At 43.2% G+C, this 18,389-nt stretch overlaps 1 protein-coding gene across 1 annotated transcript in view; it reads left to right on the top strand.

Moving 5' to 3' along the window:
- Nucleotides 1–18,389, top strand: part of ADAMTS20 (ADAM metallopeptidase with thrombospondin type 1 motif 20) — a 294,657-nt gene that overhangs the window by 255,018 nt on the left and 21,250 nt on the right. Inside the window, exons 34-36 of the mRNA XM_030215611.1 lie at nucleotides 5,348–5,442; nucleotides 5,521–5,615; nucleotides 6,748–6,881. Of these exons, the coding sequence (XP_030071471.1) occupies nucleotides 5,348–5,442; nucleotides 5,521–5,615; nucleotides 6,748–6,881 (324 nt within the window). The remainder of the gene's footprint in view (nucleotides 1–5,347; nucleotides 5,443–5,520; nucleotides 5,616–6,747; nucleotides 6,882–18,389) is intronic.

Raw genomic sequence — 18,389 nt, 5'->3', positions numbered from 1 at the left:
CTCTAGTCCTAGTATTTTTGGATAGCGTGAACAGTTGCTTCACATCCACCCGATCCATTCCACTCATTATTTTATACACTTCTATCATATCTCCCCTCAGCCGTCTCTTCTCCAAGCTGAAAAGCCCTAGCCTTCTCAGCCTCTCTTCATAGGAAAGTCGTCCCATCCCCACTATCATTTTCGTCGCCCTTCGCTGTACCTTTTCCAATTCTACTATATCTTTTTTGAGATACGGAGACCAGTACTGAACACAATACTCCAGGTGCGGTCGCACCATGGAGCGATACAACGGCATTATAACATCCGCACACCTGGACTCCATACCCTTCCTAATAACACCCAACATTCTATTCGCTTTCCTAGCCGCAGCAGCACACTGAGCAGAAGGTTTCAGCGTATCATCGACGACGACACCCAGATCCCTTTCTTGATCCGTAACTCCTAACGCGGAACCTTGCAAGACGTAGCTATAATTCGGGTTCCTCTTACCCACATGCATCACTTTGCACTTGTCAACATTGAACTTCATCTGCCACTTGCACGCCCATTCTCCCAGTCTCGCAAGGTCCTCCTGTAATCGTTCACATTCCTCCTGCGACTTGACGACCCTGAATAATTTTGTGTCATCGGCGAATTTAATTACCTCACTAGTTATTCCCATCTCTAGGTCATTTATAAATACATTAAAAAGCAACGGACCCAGCACAGACCCCTGCGGGACCCCACTAACTACCCTCCTCCACTGAGAATACTGGCCACGCAATCCTACTCTCTGCTTCCTATCTTTCAACCAGTTCTTAATCCATAATAATACCCTACCTCCGATTCCATGACTCTGCAATTTCTTCAGGAGTCTTTCGTGCGGCACTTTGTCAAACGCCTTCTGAAAATCCAGATATACAATATCAACCGGCTCCCCATTGTCCACATGTTTGCTTACCCCCTCAAAAAAATGCATTAGATTGGTGAGGCAAGACTTCCCTTCACTAAATCCGTGCTGACTTTGTCTCATCAGTCCATGTTTTTGTATATGCTCTGCAATTTTATTCTTAATAATAGCCTCCACCATCTTGCCCGGCACCGACGTCAGACTCACCGGTCTATAATTTCCCGGATCTCCTCTGGAACCCTTCTTAAAAATCGGAGTAACATTGGCTACCCTCCAGTCTTCCGGTACTACACTCGATTTTAGGGACAGATTGCATATTTCTAACAGTAGCTCCGCAAGTTCATTTTTTAGTTCTATTAATACTCTGGGATGAATACCATCAGGTCCCGGTGATTTACTACTCTTCAGCTTGCTGAACTGACCCATTACATCCTCCAAGGTTACAGAGAATTTGTTTAGTTTCTCCGACTCCCCCGCTTCAAATATTCTTTCCGGCACCGGTGTCCCCCCCAAATCCTCCTCGGTGAAGACCGAAGCAAAGAATTCATTTAATTTCTCCGCTACGGCTTTGTCCTCCTTGATCGCCCCTTTAACACCATTTTCGTCCAGCGGCCCAACCGACTCTTTGGCCGGTTTCCTGCTTTTAATGTATCTAAAAAAAATTTTTACTATGTATTTTTGCTTCCAACGCTAATTTCTTCTCAAAGTCCTTTTTTGCCCTCCTTATCTCCGCTTTGCATTTGGCTTGGCATTCCTTATGATCTATCCTGTTACCTTCAGTTGGTTCTCTTCTCCACTTTCTGAAGGATTGTTTTTTGGCTCTAATGATTTCCTTTATCTTACTGTTTAGCCACGCCGGCTGACGTTTAGTCTTTTTTCCCTTTTTTCTAATACGTGGAATATATTTGTCCTGAACCTCCAGGATGGTATTTTTAAACAGCATCCACGCCTGATGCAAGTTTTTTACTCTGCGAGCTGCTCCTTTCAGTCTTTTTTTCACCATTTTTCTCATTTTGTCGTAATCACCTTTTCTATAGTTAAACGCTAGCGTACTTGATTTCCTAGTTTCACTTCCTTCAATGCCAATATCAAAACCGATCATATTATGATCACTGTTATCAAGCGGCCCTCGTATCGTTACCCCCTGCACTAGATCATGAGCACCACTAAGGACTAAGTCTAGTATTTTTCCTTCTCTTGTCGGCTCCTGAACTAGCTGTTCCATGAAGCTGTCCTTGATTTCATCAAGAAATCCTATGTCCTTTGCGTGTACAGATGTTACATTAACCCAGTCTATATGCGGGTAATTGAAATCCCCCATTATTATTGTGTTGCCCAGTTTGTTTGCGTCCCTGATTTCCTTTAACATTTCCGCATCCGTCTGTTCGTCCTGGCCAGGCGGACGGTAGTACACTCCTATCACTATCCTTTTCCCCTTTGCACATGGAATTTCAATCCACAGTGATTCCAAGGAGTGTTTTGTTTCCTGCAGAATTTTCAATCTATTTGATTCAAGGCTCTCGTTAATATACAATGCTACCCCTCCACCAATCCGATTCACCCTATCACTACGATATAATTTGTACCCCGGTATGACAGTGTCCCACTGGTTATCCTCCTTCCACCAGGTCTCAGAGATGCCTATTATATCTAATTTTTCATTTAGTGCAATATATTCCAACTCCCCCATCTTATTTCTTAGGCTCCTGGCATTCGCATATAGACATTTCAAACTATGTTTGTTGTTCCTAAGTACATCATGCTTAGTACTTGACAGTATTAATTGGCAATCTTTTGTCTGATTTTTATTGTTATTTAAAGATACCCGATCTACTACAATCTCTTTTGCAACCTCACTATCAGGATACTCTATCTTCCCTGTTATGGTGATATCTTTGAAAGATACCTTATCCCGAACCATGCTCTTTTGAGCGACTGTCGGCCTTCCCCCCATTTCTAGTTTAAAAGCTGCTCTATCTCCTTCTTAAACGCCGATGCCAGCAGCCTGGTCCCACTCTGGTTAAGATGGAGCCCATCCTTTCGGAATAGGCTCCCCCTTCCCCAGAATGTTGCCCAGTTCCTAACAAATCTAAAGCCCTCCTCCCTGCACCATCGTCTCATCCACGCATTGAGACTCTGGAGCTCTGCCTGTCTCTTGGGCCCTGCGCGTGGCACAGGTAGCATTTCAGAAAATGCTACCCTGGAGGATCTGGATTTCAGCTTTCTACCTAAGAGCCTAAATTTTGCTTCCAGAACCTCTCTCCCACATTTTCCTATGTCATTAGTACCCACATGTACCAAGACAGCCGTCTCCTCCCCAGCACTATATAAAATCCTATCTAGGTGACGCGTGAGGTCCGCCACCTTCGCACCAGGCAGGCAAGTCACCAGGCGATCCTCACGTCCACCAGCCACCCAGCTATCTATATGCCTAATGATCGAATCACCAAGTACAACAGCTGTCCTAACCTTTCCCTCCCGGACAACATTTGGATTTAAGTGTCTTATTGAAAACTAGTAAAAAAAAGGCCTGTTTCTGACACAAATGAAACGGGCACCAGCAAGGTTTTCATCGGAGTGTGTATGTTTGAGAGAGAGTGTGTGTGAGAGTTGGAGCGTATGTGTCATAGAGAGAATGAGAGAGAGACAGAGACAGAGTGTGTGTGTGTGTGTGTTTGTGTGAGAGAGAGTGTGTGAGAGACAGAGTGTGTGTGTGTGTGTGTGTGTGTGTGTGTGTGTGTGTGTGTCTGTGAGACTGTGTGTGTGTGACAGAGAGATAGAGTATGATAGACAGGGAGTGTGTCAGAGAGTGTATGTGAGAGACAGTGAGTGAGTGAGTGTGAGCCCCCACCCCCACCTCTCTGGTCTCAGGACCCCCTCCCCACCTCCCTCTCCCCTGCCCTGCCTCCAGCCATCCATGTCCAGCGACCCTCATCTCTCCCTGCCCCCCCTGCAGCTACCCATGTCCAGTGACCCTCCCCTCCCCCCTCCAGCTACCCATGTCCAGCGACCCTCCCCTCCCCCCCGGTGCATCAAACCCCCTCGCCACCCGCAGCTGCCAGTGGTAATGCTGTCCGGCCGCTGCTGCTTCTTCTGTTGAGCAGCAGCAGCCGCTACAAAAAGAAAAGACGCGATAAATGTTTTTAAACCCAGCCCAAATCATTTGCAAATGCCCGAGTCTTAAAACGTAGTCTCTGCAGCCGCTCCTCCTCTCGCCTGTCACGTCACTGTGCTCCTCCGGGGTCTTACTCCAGGGGCAGTGATGTGGAGGCGAGAGGAGGAGCAGTAGTTTTTGTTTCCCAAAATGCTAAACTGGCAAAAGAAACCAGTCACTTTGACAGCAATGGGATAATAACAGGTTATGTGCCAGCAACTAACCAGTTACTTGCTGCCTTTGAAGTAGATGATTTTTTCATATGTTTATTGGGTGCATAAACGTCTATTTCTCCTGTATTTTAGAACAGGCTCTATAGTACCAGATTCTGTTCTAAAATCTTGGTGAAACTTGAGACACACTGACCTGCACATCTCAATTCCTAGTTCTACGACCTGTCTAAAATGGAGCTTCACATGTGTGTCTCCCAAATTTAGGCATGGGCATTTATACCAGTTCTATGGCTGGCATAGGTATCCGTGCCTAAACACATATGCACATATATACCAAGTTACACTAGTATTCTACAAAAGAAAGTAAGTGAATGTAAGAACATAAGCATCGCCATACTGGAACAGACCAAAGGTCCATCAAGCCCAGTATCCTGTTTCCAACAGGGGCGAATCCAGGTCACAAATACCTGGCAAGATCCCAGAACAGTAAAAAAGATTTTATGCTGGTTATTCTAGAAATAAGCAGTGGAGTTTCACAAGTCTATCTTAATAATAGCTTATGGGCTTTTCTTTTAGGAAATTATCCAAACCTTTTTTAAACCTTGCTAAGCTAACAGCTTTTACCACATTCTCTGGCTGCAAATTCCAGAATTTAATTACACATTGAGTAAAGAAATATTTTCTTCAATTTATTTTAAATTTACTACTTAGCAGCGTCATTGTATGTCCTCTAGTCCTTGCATTTTTGGAAAGAATAAGAGCTTATTTTCCTGTATGGAATAAGCTCCAGACAGGTACCACTTGATAAAATTGTCCTCCACCTGCTTCACGTGGTATGCGGAGAGACATAGGCAGAGAATAGCCTTGGTGCTTTGAGCAGGGACTGTCTTTCTTCTATGTTTGTGCAGCGCTGCGTAAGCCTTGTAGCGCTATAGAAATGCTAAATAGTAGTAGTAGTACCATGTGCAGTTATCTGTGCAGTAGCTGTATGAAAACAGGCTTGGAGAGTATTAGAGGGCCATATCCAGCTGAGGACCAGAAAAGAAATTTATCAACAACATCCTTTAAATTAGAAGACAGAAATGACATTTATTTGTATTTATGGGATTTTTTATTTTGTTTCTCATAAAGGTAAAACATTTACCAGCTGTAAAGATATCCATGCGAAGAAAGGCATCAGAAAGGATGGGGAATACCTGCTTAAGATAAGGGGCAAAGCATTAAAGGTATTCAAAAGTAACATTCGATAGCTTGAATGAAGCAGATTTACAAGATTACCTTATCATTCTTATTTTCTTTCATAGGTTTATTGTTCAGGAATGCAGTCAAGTAATCCAAAAGAATATATAACCCTGCCTAAAGGTGAAACAGAAAATTTTTCAGAAGTATTTGGCTATAGGTACTTAAGATTTTTATTTAGAATTTGAATATTTTTGTGAATTGCAAAAATGTGTTCCTATTTAGGAATAAGATGTCAGTAATAGCTTACATTCCCCAAGATGAAAACAGATAACTGCTTTAGGGGTTCTTTTACTAAGTTGCAGTAGAACGTTGCCTTAGCACACCCTTTTGTGGATTTTTCCCATGCGCTAAGACCATTTCTACTACAGAAGTAAAATGGCTGATTGCCATTAGTGCATGACCATTAAAAATAATTCAAGTGCAAAACAGTAGAGGAGAAGAAAAAAAAGAACCTTTCACAGATGGTGTCCAAATTCTCTTTATTTAATCTTCCAGATGTTTTTTAACTGAGGGGCGTTCAGGGAGCATCTTCTCTTCATATGAGGTTTGCTATCGGCGATGCGATCTGTTTAGCACAGATGCTATTGATTTGTTGACTGCTTTTGTGAATTTTCTGGAAATGCAAATGGCATGGCAACATTTTAGGCCCCTGAGGCAGGCCAGTACGGCCAAAACACGAATCATGTCGGGTCTCATTTGCTGTAGAACCATCTGGAAGATTCAATAAAGAGAATTTGGGCACCATCTGTGAGAGGTTCTTCTTTTTTGTCTCCTCTACTGTTTTGTACGTGGAGTACTTCATCTGTGGAGGTTGTTTCTTCTCTTCCTGACTGACTCGTTAAAAGTAATTACACATTGAGTATTTACCGCCACCCATTTTGTAGGCAGTAAGGGATCACATGGTAATGTAGATGCACTAACTGCTTAGTGCAGAAATGTTCACTCTCTGCCCCACGACATGCCCCCTCAACAAAAAAATTGTAAAAGTTTTTACCGCATGGATAGTGCTTTCACATTTGGAACTTATCACAGGACATCTGAGCGCATCCTATGGTAAGCCCTTTTAAGCTGCGGTAAGCATGTGCTAGCTCTTACTGCAGCTTAGTAGAATCTGTTTTATTTCAAGAGGTGAGATATTGATGGTAATTAAATAATGTAATCATTTTCTGTAGTAAAATGTCTTTAAAGCATAGGGAGTACATGTATTTAAAGACTTAATGTGATTATTGTTAAATGTGTATTGTATGGGACGATTTATCAAAAGTAAAATCTAAAATATATTTTTGCAGGCTACGAAATCCATATGAATGCCCTTTCAATGGAAGCAGACAACTAGACTGTGAATGCAGAAATGATTACCTTGCAGCAGGCCATACCATCTTCAGCAAAATCAGACTTGATATCATCACAATGCAAATAAAATGTAAGTGCTTATGATGTGAAGCTGAAGATTTTCATTGGTTGCGGAGTAAAGGGATAATGAACATGTCAGTGTTCAGTACAGCTCTCCGTAAACTCACACAGGGACAGTTTATACCGTATTTGCTTTAAATGCACCAAAATGGTGCTAATGCAAGTAGGTGGCATTGACCAGCTCAGCTGGCATAAATAGAGCTACGTGTGTCATATTTTTTTTCTCTCACAAAGTAAAGCAGCTAGCAAACAAAAAACTGGAAACTGATAAGAAAAATCTCTTGTTTCTAAAATAGCCTGGCTGCTTAGAAATAGACAAGATGGTGTACTTAGATGAAGACATAAAATAAAAAACTGACACACAAGTCTAAGTACCCCAACTGCCCACTTGACATGTGTTTTGATTGGAAATTCAGGGGTCAAAATTCAGAAGGATGTAACCAGGTAGGAACAGTTTCTACATAGATAAATCCTACTGACTGGGTCAAGCCAGGATTTTCAGTGGCCTTTATCTGGATGATTCTGCTGAAAATCTGGTCCGACTACGGTGACACTATCCAAACAGTGGGGAAGGAGTCAGGAAGTAGCCATTTAGCAGCAATATTCAGCTCTTGAGGCTCAATTTTTGCATATCTTGATTTATAGATTTGTACAATATTGAGAATACAATACATTCTTTTCAGATTGATATATTATAGTCAATTGTATTTAGGGACATTGTCTTCTCATTGTCATTGAACTGGGTCCTTTTACTAAGGTGCACTCATGGATTGAGTGCGTACTATTTTATTTATTTATTTATTTATTTATGCATTCTTGTATCCCACTATTATCCAAAAACAAATTGCGATTCAAAGTGGCTTACAATTTACATTTTGGTGAAGTTACAATAGTGGTTGTGCAATGTGGAGAGGGCATCTGTAGTTTGTGTGATTATTCATAGAGTTTTTGAAGAGATAGATTTGAAGAGGAAAAGGTAGTGGTAGTTTTTGTGTTCAGTTGTAGAGTTTTGGTGATGTTTATTCATATAGTTTTTGAAGAGGTAGATTTGAAAGGAAGGTGACGATATCTTTGTGATTAGCTGTAGAATTTTTTTAAAATTATTTATTTATGCTTTTAATACAATGAGAAAACCTTGTTTAGCAATACAGGTTGACACAAATTATAATAATATTCTTCAAAACATCCTCTTATAACCTTTAAGCACTATATAAGGAAATTCTACAGTAAATGTTTTGTCATTACCATAACAATCACAATACTTTCCTTAGACCCCAAATTGGAAGAGAGAGAAAAAGAATTAGAGAAGATTCCAGCTTTAAACAATCAAATATGAATAGGCTGACTTACCCAGGTTACATTTCATTTCACTCGTTTCAATTCTATAAACTCTTTTAGATGTTCCGGCGAAAAGAAAGTATATTTACTTAGACCGTGTTTCACTACACATTTGCATGGATATGCTAAGAAAAAGGAAGCACCTATATCTATTGTATTTTGTTTTAAGGCAAGAAATAACTTCCTTTTTTGCTGAGTTGACTTTGCAACGTCTGGGTAAATCCACACCTTGGAACCATAAAATAAAGCTTTAGAATTTTTAAAGTAAAGTCTTAAGGTGTTATTGTAGTCCTGCTCAAATACCATTGATACAATCATTGTAGTTCTATTCAGTATAACTTCAGAGGATTGCTCCAAAATATCTGAAATATTCTGTAAGTCCAAAGAGTCTTTTTCCGGACCTTGCACTCCAGTTCTAACAGGAATATGATAAATCTTATTTAGTGGGGGCATTGCCTCTGCAGGAATTTTCAATATTTCAGTCATATATTTCTGGAAAGTTTCTTTCAGAGTTACCCCTGCTATTATTGGAAAATTCAAAAATTGGAGGTTTAGGCGCCGGTTATAATTTTCAATTTGCTCTATTTTTTGTCTAATATCAGTGATATCTTTAATAGCCACATTTTTAAAGGAATTCAAAGTTTCCACCTCTTTTTGTATAGCATGAACTTGAGTTGTTAAGTCAGTTCTTACAGAATCCACAGTATTTTTCAACTCTTCAAACTTAGTATTTAAATTAAGAACATCACCTGACGTCTGTATTAGTGTAGCTGTAATCCGGTCTAACATCACCTTTAGGGTTTGTAGAGTCACCTCCGAGGTCTGCACTGCAGGGGACCATCTTCCTGCTGTGTCCCGAATCGCCGATTGCATACCTGGGTCCTCACCAGTCTTCCCCGTCGACACGTCTTCCTTGGCAGTGGGGTTTCCCACCAGGGACGCTCTTGACGCCAGGCTTAGAGGGATCAACAACGTGGATGGTGGAGACAGGGAGACTTCCTCTCCCAGCGGGAAATCCACTCCTCCGGATCCCTCCGCAATGGGACCTCTCCCCGTAAAAGCCTGGATACACCCAGGAAGAAACAATCCAATGACGCTTGAGCAGGTGAGGAGGTTGAGGTAGGTGATTCTGCTCAAAGATGCCAGGAGCGCTTCAAAAACCGTCAGGTGCGGCAGCCATCTTGTTTTCTCTCCGCCCTCCCATGTAGAATTTTTTGAAGAGGTAGGTTTTCATCTCTTTTCTGAATTGGAGGAGATTTGTGATGCTTCTTATGGTTTTTTGTATAGAGTTCTACCATTTGGAACCCTGGTAGCTAAATCCTGCAGTATAGATAGTTTTGTAGATGGTGTTTTTGCAATTGGGTAGATGTAGGAGTAGGTAGTTTCTGTTTACTGGTCTGGCATTTCTTGACGATAGTTCAATCATGTTAATATATCTTTATTAATTTTTAATCACATTAACAATACAGTTAGATTTGAATAAGCAATACAGAAAGGAAAATATAAATTTAAGTAGAACATTTTTTTCCAGAAGAAACAAAATTATCTTCTTTAGACCACAATTGGTGGGGGGTTATTTAAGCAAATATGAAGACTACAACAAAGTAGAACAAAGTTAAGTAGGTAATATGCTTAGCATGTATACCTAGCTTATTAAGAATTATTTATTCATCAAGACCTACGGTTTACCAAGTTTCTTCATATTTATAAATTCCTTCAGCTGTTCAGGCTGGTAAAAATGATACTTAAGACCCAAATATTTAATAACACATTTACAAGGAAAATTAAGGTAAAAGGAGGCCCCTAAAGATGTTACTTCTGTTCTCATTACTAGGAACAGCTTCCTCCTTTCTTGGGTCTGCTTTGTAATATTGGGATATATCCAAACCCTCTTTCCCCTGAACAGAGTCTACATTTTCTTAAAATATATACACATCACCGCGTCCAGATCTTGTTGAAAAATGAATGATACAATTAGGGTCGCTCTTTCAGAGTCTGAGTCCAAAGTTGTTTCTAATAATTCAGATATATTCAATCCTGGCTCTTCAGGTGGAATTACTGGAAGAGAGGTTTCAGGAGGCTTTTTAATTGGTATATAGTATACTTTATTCAATGGTCAGGGCCGTGCTGATGCAGTAAGCGAGGTAAGCGCTTGCCTTCGAGGGGTGCCACTGCCCTGCCGTCCGTCTGCTCACTTGCAAAATCTTTCACCTGAACTTGTGATTCTCCTATCTCCGCTGCCCTCCCCTTTTCATGCAAAGGAGCAGTATTAATTGAGGCAGGCACGCTGTTATGATTGGGGTCTGAACCCCTCTCAAACTTACCTCTTTCCTGGGAGTCAGCTTCTTAGCTGGCTTCTGTTTCTTTCTCTTTCCTTTCTGAGCTGGCTCTGTCTCTCTGTGCTGGCAGCTTCCAGCAGCATGGGGTTAATTGTCTCACTTCACTACAGCTGTGTGTGTGTTGCCTGAGTTGCTCTAACTCTCTTTGGGTGTACTGGCTTCAAGTGTTTCACGGTTTTGCATTGGTGTGGGTTGGGCCTCTCTGGGTCAGTGTGCTTTTGCCTAGGTCTAGGGAGTGTGACATCATCAGGGAGGGCCTTGATAAGGAAGTGGTGTTGTTTCCTTCAGGGCCTTTGCAACGGTTGTGTTTGCTTTAGGTAGGGTGGTGCAGTGTGCACTTCTGACGTTGTGTCTAGTTTCCCTGCTTGCTTTTGCTAAGGTCCAGGTTAGTGTTAGTGCAGTGTGCACTGGTGACTGTGTGTTTAGCTTTCCTGTTTTTCCCTTATGGTTCCCCTGCTTTTCCCTCTTGGTTTTGGAAGCATTGCTTGTGTAGGGCTTTGGAAGCTCCATTGCTGATAGAAGTACTTCAGGGTTTGGTGTTGTTAGGAACACTGCAGAGTTTGCTGTTAGAAGTACTTCTGGTGTTTGTGCTATTGGGAGCATTGCAGTCTTTGCTGTTGGTGTTTGGTGATTTAGAATCACTTTTGGCTTATGTGTTAGCTTCACTGCTTTTTCCTTGTGGCTCCCCTGTCTTCCCTTTTAGTGCTAGGAGCTCTTCTGGTTGCTTGCCAGAGTAGTGCTTAGGAAGCACCTTGTTAGTTGTATCTAGCTTGCTAGAGCAGTGCTTAGGTAGCTGGTTAGTTCTGTGTTTAGCTTATTAGTGTAAAGCTCTGCTTGTAGCTTGGTGCTTAGTAGCACCTGTGTTAGCTTTGTGTTTAGTTCCCTGCTCTGTTAGTTTAGGGCTTAGGAAGTCCCTTTCTTGAGCAGGGATTAGGAGCTCCTGTTTTAGTATTGGGCTTAGGAAGTCCTTTTGTCAGTTTACTGTTAGGAACACTCCTGCTGGTTTAGGGCTTGGGAGCACGTAGATCAGTTTAGGGTTAGGAGCACTTCTGTTTCCAGTCCTGGTCCCTATGTCACCCGGTATCCAGTAAGTCCTGTCGGCTACTCGAACCCAGAAGCTCAACTCCTGGGGGGCTTAGTAGCTAAGCACAGGTGAAGCTGTGCGGACCAGTCCAGTGTGCTCCAGTCCAGTGTGTTCCACTCTGGTGTGTTCCGGTCCAGTGTGTGTTCCAGTCCGGGGGATTCCAGTCCATGTGTTCCAGTTTGCTGGGCAGTGCCTGCAGTCCCTGCCGGTGTGCTTACCCAGTGTTGGTGGGTGGGTTTTGCCTGCTGCTGTCGCTCCTCGGCAGCAGCCCAAGGGCTCACGTTTGCTCCAGAGCCCGGCCCCGCGGGCTCTGAACCTGAGAACCTGACACACGCTCTTCAAGTTACATGAGAATACAACCAGATTGCTATTTATGCTTCAGTTTGGGGCTAGCTCCTCAGTCAGGGTGAGTTTCAGAGCTTGAAACAGCATTCAAATTAAAGAGAACCTGAAATTTTAAAAGTGCTAAAAATAAGTTTTAAAAGTATTTGCCTTAAATCTAATTGCAGAATTCAGGTGCTGGGAGTCTGTACTTGGTTGTCATATGCTCAGATTTGTTTAAATCATATGCAAATTAGTCCGGTGTTTTTCACTAAACATTCCCATGAGTGTCTGTATGTTAATCTGCATTCAAATAGAGCTCTCTGATTGGATGATCAGCTTCTGTTAAGAAATCTGCCCGGGAAGTGAACAGAGTGAGAGCTGACCTTTGCCAAGAGAGACATCCAGTTGTGACTTCCTGTGTTTGTTGACTGAAGTTATAAAAGAGTGCCTGATTGTGGTAAATGAGAAAATATAAGTGAAAAGAGATTGGTGGCGATTGAAGTTTCTCTAGTGAGAAAAGGATCTGAATATTTCAGGATTACTTGAAGTTTATGAAGAATAGAAAAGGGTGAATTTCAGTTTAAGAGTGTTTAAATCCTATAAGCTATATAAAGGCTAGGTAGATTTAAGTGACTGTAAGCAAGGAAACCTTAATATTTGATCTGAAATAAATATTTGATCTGAGATAGTTGATCAGAGATAAATGTTTGATCTGAATTATATCCTTTGGTGCAAAGGAGATTAGAATGCAATAGAGTATTTCTGTTTACCAGTACAGTCAAATAATTCCATTCCACTTAAATAATTTTTTGTTATATATATGAGGGAGTAGTATCTGGATTTATTGTAAATCAAATTGATTCCATTCACAGGAATTCATATTCACCTTCATGCATTCATCCGATATTATCTTTTAAGGATGAAGTTTTATTTTATGTTCACTCTGTCTCTTGTGAGCTGAGCACAGTTAGTTTCCTCGGCTGGCACGACTACATATTAGAGGTATTTTGATACTGTGTGAAGTTTTACCACAGACGGGTGACATATATAAAACATTCTCCTTGGATAGGATGTGATATGTGAAAATACATTTTGCTTTAATGAAATTGCTAAACTTTAGAGTCAGAGACTTATCAATGAGGGATACATACAGTGCTATTTTTTCCTGAGGTCCGGCTTACTTGCCTGCTCCCTTCTGTTCCTGCTCTGCTGGACGGGGGGGGGGGGGGGGGGGAGGGGGGGCGCCAACCGATAGTCTGCAGGGGGGCACCAGAGACCCTAGGCACGGCCCTGTCAATGGTGGAATGGTTTCCGGGGGAAAATTTAAAACCTCTTGTAAGTAGAGCTTAAAAGCATCCAATGGAGTAATTCCAAATTCTTTTGGGAAATTCAATAGTCTTAAATTGAGCCTCCGATTGTAATTTTCTATCATCTCTGACTACGTTGCATGGAAATGTTATCTTTTACAATTGTAGTCGTAACTTCATTTAATTTAGCAACGTCCTGCTTAAGAGCTCCTAATTGTTCTTTAGTTTCTTGTTTTGCGGTGTTAAATGAAAGGGAAAGGTTTTCAACAGTACTTACAAGATCTTTTATCTCTTTTGCCGAATTGGCCACCGTAGTGTCCACCCTCTGCAGAGCCGCCCGAATGCTCTCGAGGGTCACCGCAGCCGATTTCCTCATTGGAGCGCTATGCTCTACCTGATATTCTCTCAGTATCGGGTCTCCCTCCGACGTTGTCTCTCCCGTTCCTCGAGTCGCTTCCATGTCTTCAAACACGTCCGGGTCAAGTCAGTCGCGCCAGGAGATACACTCTTCGGGGAGCGGCGGAGGATGAAAATCCGGAGGGGAGAGTGAAATTTCAAGCCCCAAATCCCCGAGGGAGTCTTCATCAACGGGGAACGCAGGGCCCCTCTCGGAAGCTAAGGTAGGTGGCTTCAAGGTGTACTTCTCGATTGTTTGCTGAATAGGTGAGGACGTCCCGGCAGTCGAAGAAACTACCTTAAGCTTCCCCTTACGCTTAGTATGAGGCATTTTTCTTTTACAGATAGAGAGGTAATTTCAGCAAGCTAAGGGAGAGTTCCACCAAGAGCTCTCAACATGCAGCCATCTTGAGACACGCCCCCCTCCTGATTCAGTTCAATCATGTTAAGCATATATTTGAGTGCCATTCCAAATAGTATCTTGAAGATTAGGGTGCTCGCTTTGAAAAATATTCTTGCCTTGACTGGTAGCCAATGTAGTGTTTCAAGCAGTGGGGATGCTCTTTCGTATTTCAATTTCTTGAAAATCAGTCTTGCTGCCGTGTTTTGGACTGTTTGCAGTGATTTTAGTTGTTTTCCTTGCATTGCAGTAGTCTACTTGCGATAGTATCATAAATTGGACCAGTATCCGGAAAGATTGTCTAGGGAAATAGTCTCTTATTCTTCTCAGTTTCCATAGTGTTGCATTTTGATGTTATTGCTGATATTTGTCCAGTGTTAGATGTTTGTTGAGAATGTGTCACGACTATGGCCGTGACTACCCTCATACTTACCCTGTTTCAGGGAGTCAGTGGCTGTGCTGGCTTCTGCTTGTCTCTGTCTCTGTCTCTGTCTTAGTTTCTCTCTGGCTCTGGGTGCTGATTGCCCTACTGAACCTCACCTGTGTGGGCTATGCCTCTTCCAAGATGGCTGCCGCCTCTTCGTCTCTGCCAGTATCCAAGATGGCTCCCGCTGTTACTTTCTATGGGATGCCTGCTCTGAGTGTCAAGCCTCTGTTTGGTTGCAAGGTGATTGCTGCACCTGTGGCTCTGGTGTTGATGGGCTTTATTAGTCACCTGAAGACTACAGTCCTGGCCTTTGCATTGCCATTTCCTCTGCAGTGCCTTAGGTCCCGAGGTTAGTGTGCTGTTAGCACCGTTTGCTTTCCTTGTCTATTGTTCTGTGGGCTTCCAGTCCTTCTGTGTTATTTGCTCTGTGGGTCTCCTACCCTTCTGTGGGTTTTCAGCCCTTCTGTGTTTATCGCTTGTGGGTTTCCAGCCCTTCTGTGTTTATAGCTCTGCAGGGTTTCTGCCCTTCTGTGTTTATTGCTCTTTGGGTTTCCTACCCTTCTGTGTCTAGCTCTGCTAGTTCTCTGTGTTTGTTTCCTGTGTATGACTTGTTAGCTTGGGCACAGCTTTGTTGTTAGCTGGTGTATAGCTTTACTAAGTCTTCTGAGTTTGCTCTGTGTATGTCTCCAGTGTATGACTTGTTAGCTTGGGCACAGCTTTGTTGTTAGCTGGTGTATAGCTTTACTAAGTCTCCTGAGTTTGTTCTGTGTATGTTTCCAGGGCATGACTTGTTAGCTTGGGCACAGCTTTGTTGTTAGCTGGTGTGTAGCTTTACGAAGTCTTCTGAGTTTGCTCTGTGTCTGTTTCCAGTGTTTGACTTGTTAGCTTGGGCACAGCTTTATTGTTAGCTGGTGTATAGCTTTTCTAAGTCTCCTGAGTTTTTGCTCTGTGTATGTTCCTGTGTATGTCTGGTTGCCTGGGTATAGCTTTCCTACTAGCTTGTACAGTTGACTATGTCTTCTTGTGTTTAGCCTGCTGGGTTTCCGTGTGTGTTTCTTTTGCTTCTGGAGCTTCTGCCCTTGTTCTACCTGTTGCCAGTTCTCCTTGATACTGAGGCTCCAGCCGTAGTCTTGTTCCTTGTCCTGACCATTGCTTGTTCTGCCTGCTGCCGGAACACGGACTTTCTCTGCCTTGCCTTCGCCTAGGTGCCAGGGGGCACCCCTGGACCTTCCTTCCTGTTGTTCCTGTAAGTCCTACCGGCTGCCAGAACCTGAGGGCTCAACCCGAGGGGGAGGCAGTCAAGTGTAGGTGAAGTCTAGGTCCAGGATGTTCCAGTTCCGTTCCAGTGTGTTCCAGTCCAGCGGGTTTCACTCCTGTATGTTCCTGTCCAGTGGGGCCACTCCAGTGTGTCCAGTCCAGCGGGCCCCACTCCAGTGCGCACCTGTCCGGTGCGTTCCAGTTCCGAGTGTTCCGGTGTAGAACTCCAGTCCGGAGTTCCGGTCCAGTTTTGTCTCCTCTCTACCTGGAGGGTGATTTTGCCTTAAAGGACTCACAAACCCCGCGCTCCCGGGGAAGAAGCCTGAAGGTATGCAAAGGACCTCGAGAGCGCGTCCCGCATGGGCGGGCACGCGACAGAATGCAAAGGCCAGGACTGTAGTCTTCAGGTGACTAATAAAGCCCATCAACACCAGAGCCACAGGTGCAGCAATCACCTTGCAACCAAACAGAGGCTTGACACTCAGAGCAGGCATCCCATAGAAAGTAACAGCGGGAGCCATCTTGGATACTGGCAGAGACGAAGAGGCGGCAGCCATCTTGGAAGAGGCATAGCCCACACAGGTGAGGTTCAGTAGGGCAATCAGCACCCAGAGCCAGAGAGAAACTAAGACAGAGACAGAGACAGAGACAAGCAGAAGCCAGCACAGCCACTGACTCCCTGAAACAGGGTAAGTATGAGGGTAGTCACGGCCATAGTCGTGACAGTCTCAGAAGACTTCGTAAAGCTACACACCAGCTAACAACAAAGCTGTGCCCAAGCTAACAAGTCATGCCCTGGAAACATACACAGAACAAACTCAGGAGACTTAGTAAAGCTATACACCAGCTAACAACAAAGCTGTGCCCAAGCTAACAAGTCATACACTGGAGACATACACAGAGCAAACTCAGAAGACTTAGTAAAGCTATACACCAGCTAACAACAAAGCTGTGCCCAAGCTAACAAGTCATACACAGGAAACAAACACAGAGAACTAGCAGAGCTAGACACAGAAGGGTAGGAAACCCAAAGAGCAATAAACACAGAAGGGCAGAAACCCTGCAGAGCTATAAACACAGAAGGGCTGGAAACCCACAAGCGATAAACACAGAAGGGCTGAAAACCCACAGAAGGGTAGGAGACCCACAGAGCAAATAACACAGAAGGACTGGAAGCCCACAGAACAATAGACAAGGAAAGCAAACGGTGCTAACAGCACACTAACCTCGGGACCTAAGGCACTGCAGAGGAAATGGCAATGCAAAGGCCAGGACTGTAGTCTTCAGGTGACTAATAAAGCCCATCAACACCAGAGCCACAGGTGCAGCAATCACCTTGCAACCAAACAGAGGCTTGACACTCAGAGCAGGCATCCCATAGAAAGTAACAGCGGGAGCCATCTTGGATACTGGCAGAGACGAAGAGGCGGCAGCCATCTTGGAAGAGGCATAGCCCACACAGGTGAGGTTCAGTAGGGCAATCAGCACCCAGAGCCAGAGAGAAACTAAGACAGAGACAGAGACAGAGACAAGCAGAAGCCAGCACAGCCACTGACTCCCTGAAACAGGGTAAGTATGAGGGTAGTCACGGCCATAGTCGTGACAGAATGATTCTTAGTATTTTAAGTTGTGTTTCGATGTGGTATGCTTGTTGGTTGATTGTGAATTTTTGGTAGGATGTGGGGTTGTGTGGGCTGGATAGTATGAAGATGGTGACGTCGTCTGCATATATAAATGGGTTGAAACCCATTAATTCCAGTTTTTTTCCGAGTGGCGCCATCATTTCATTGAACAGTATTGGTGATATTGGCGATCCCTGTGGTACCCCGCACTCAGAGATCCTTGAGGCTGATATTTGGTTGGACATCTTTACAATGTAGGATCTGGTCTTTAGGAAGCCACTGAACCATGTTGCCACTGCACCACTGATTCCTATGTTGTCGAGCAGTGTCATTAGTGTGGTGTGGTCTACTAGGTCGAACGCACTTGACATGTCGAATTGTAGTAGTAATATGTTTTGTCCTTGGCATATTATGCTCCTGACTTTTGTTATCAGGGTGGTTATGACCATCTCAGAGTTGTGTTGTGATCTGAAACCTGATTAGGATTTATAAAGAATTGAGAATTTAAGTATTCCATTAGTTGCTGTGTTACTAGACCTTCCATCATTTTGGTCAGTAGTGGTATTGAGGCTACTGATCTATAATTTGTGATATCACTGATCTTGCTGGTGGTGTTTGTTAGAAATTGACCTCTTTCAAACGTATGTGATGTGTTTGTTGAGGTACTCGATGAACCAGTCTGGTGGGTTTTTCATGATGTAGTTGGAGCATTTGTCAAGTAGGCAGTATGCATGCATGTATTTTATCAATAGTGTCTTTACTGAGTCTTTTTGGGGTGGTTTGAATGTGGTCCATATTCTGTCTGCTGCGGTGTGGTTTTCGTGTGTTTCGCAGTCCTGTAAGTAGTCTGTGATATTTATTTGTGGTTTTGCAAGGTTTGATCTTATTTTGTTTTTGAAGTATTGTGCAAGCTCGTCTGTAGTTGGTGGTGTTTCAGTTGTTGCCAACATGTTCTGGGTTTTCAGCAGTTTGTTCACCAGTTCGAATATTTTTTTTCATATTGGTCTGGTTGAGGTTTGTATAT

Source organism: Microcaecilia unicolor, chromosome 10, assembly GCF_901765095.1.
Source record: "Microcaecilia unicolor chromosome 10, aMicUni1.1, whole genome shotgun sequence".
NCBI classification, from domain to species: domain Eukaryota; kingdom Metazoa; phylum Chordata; class Amphibia; order Gymnophiona; family Siphonopidae; genus Microcaecilia; species Microcaecilia unicolor.
The sequence above is the reverse complement of the archived record's forward strand: the minus strand, read 5'-3'. Positions and strand labels throughout refer to the sequence as shown.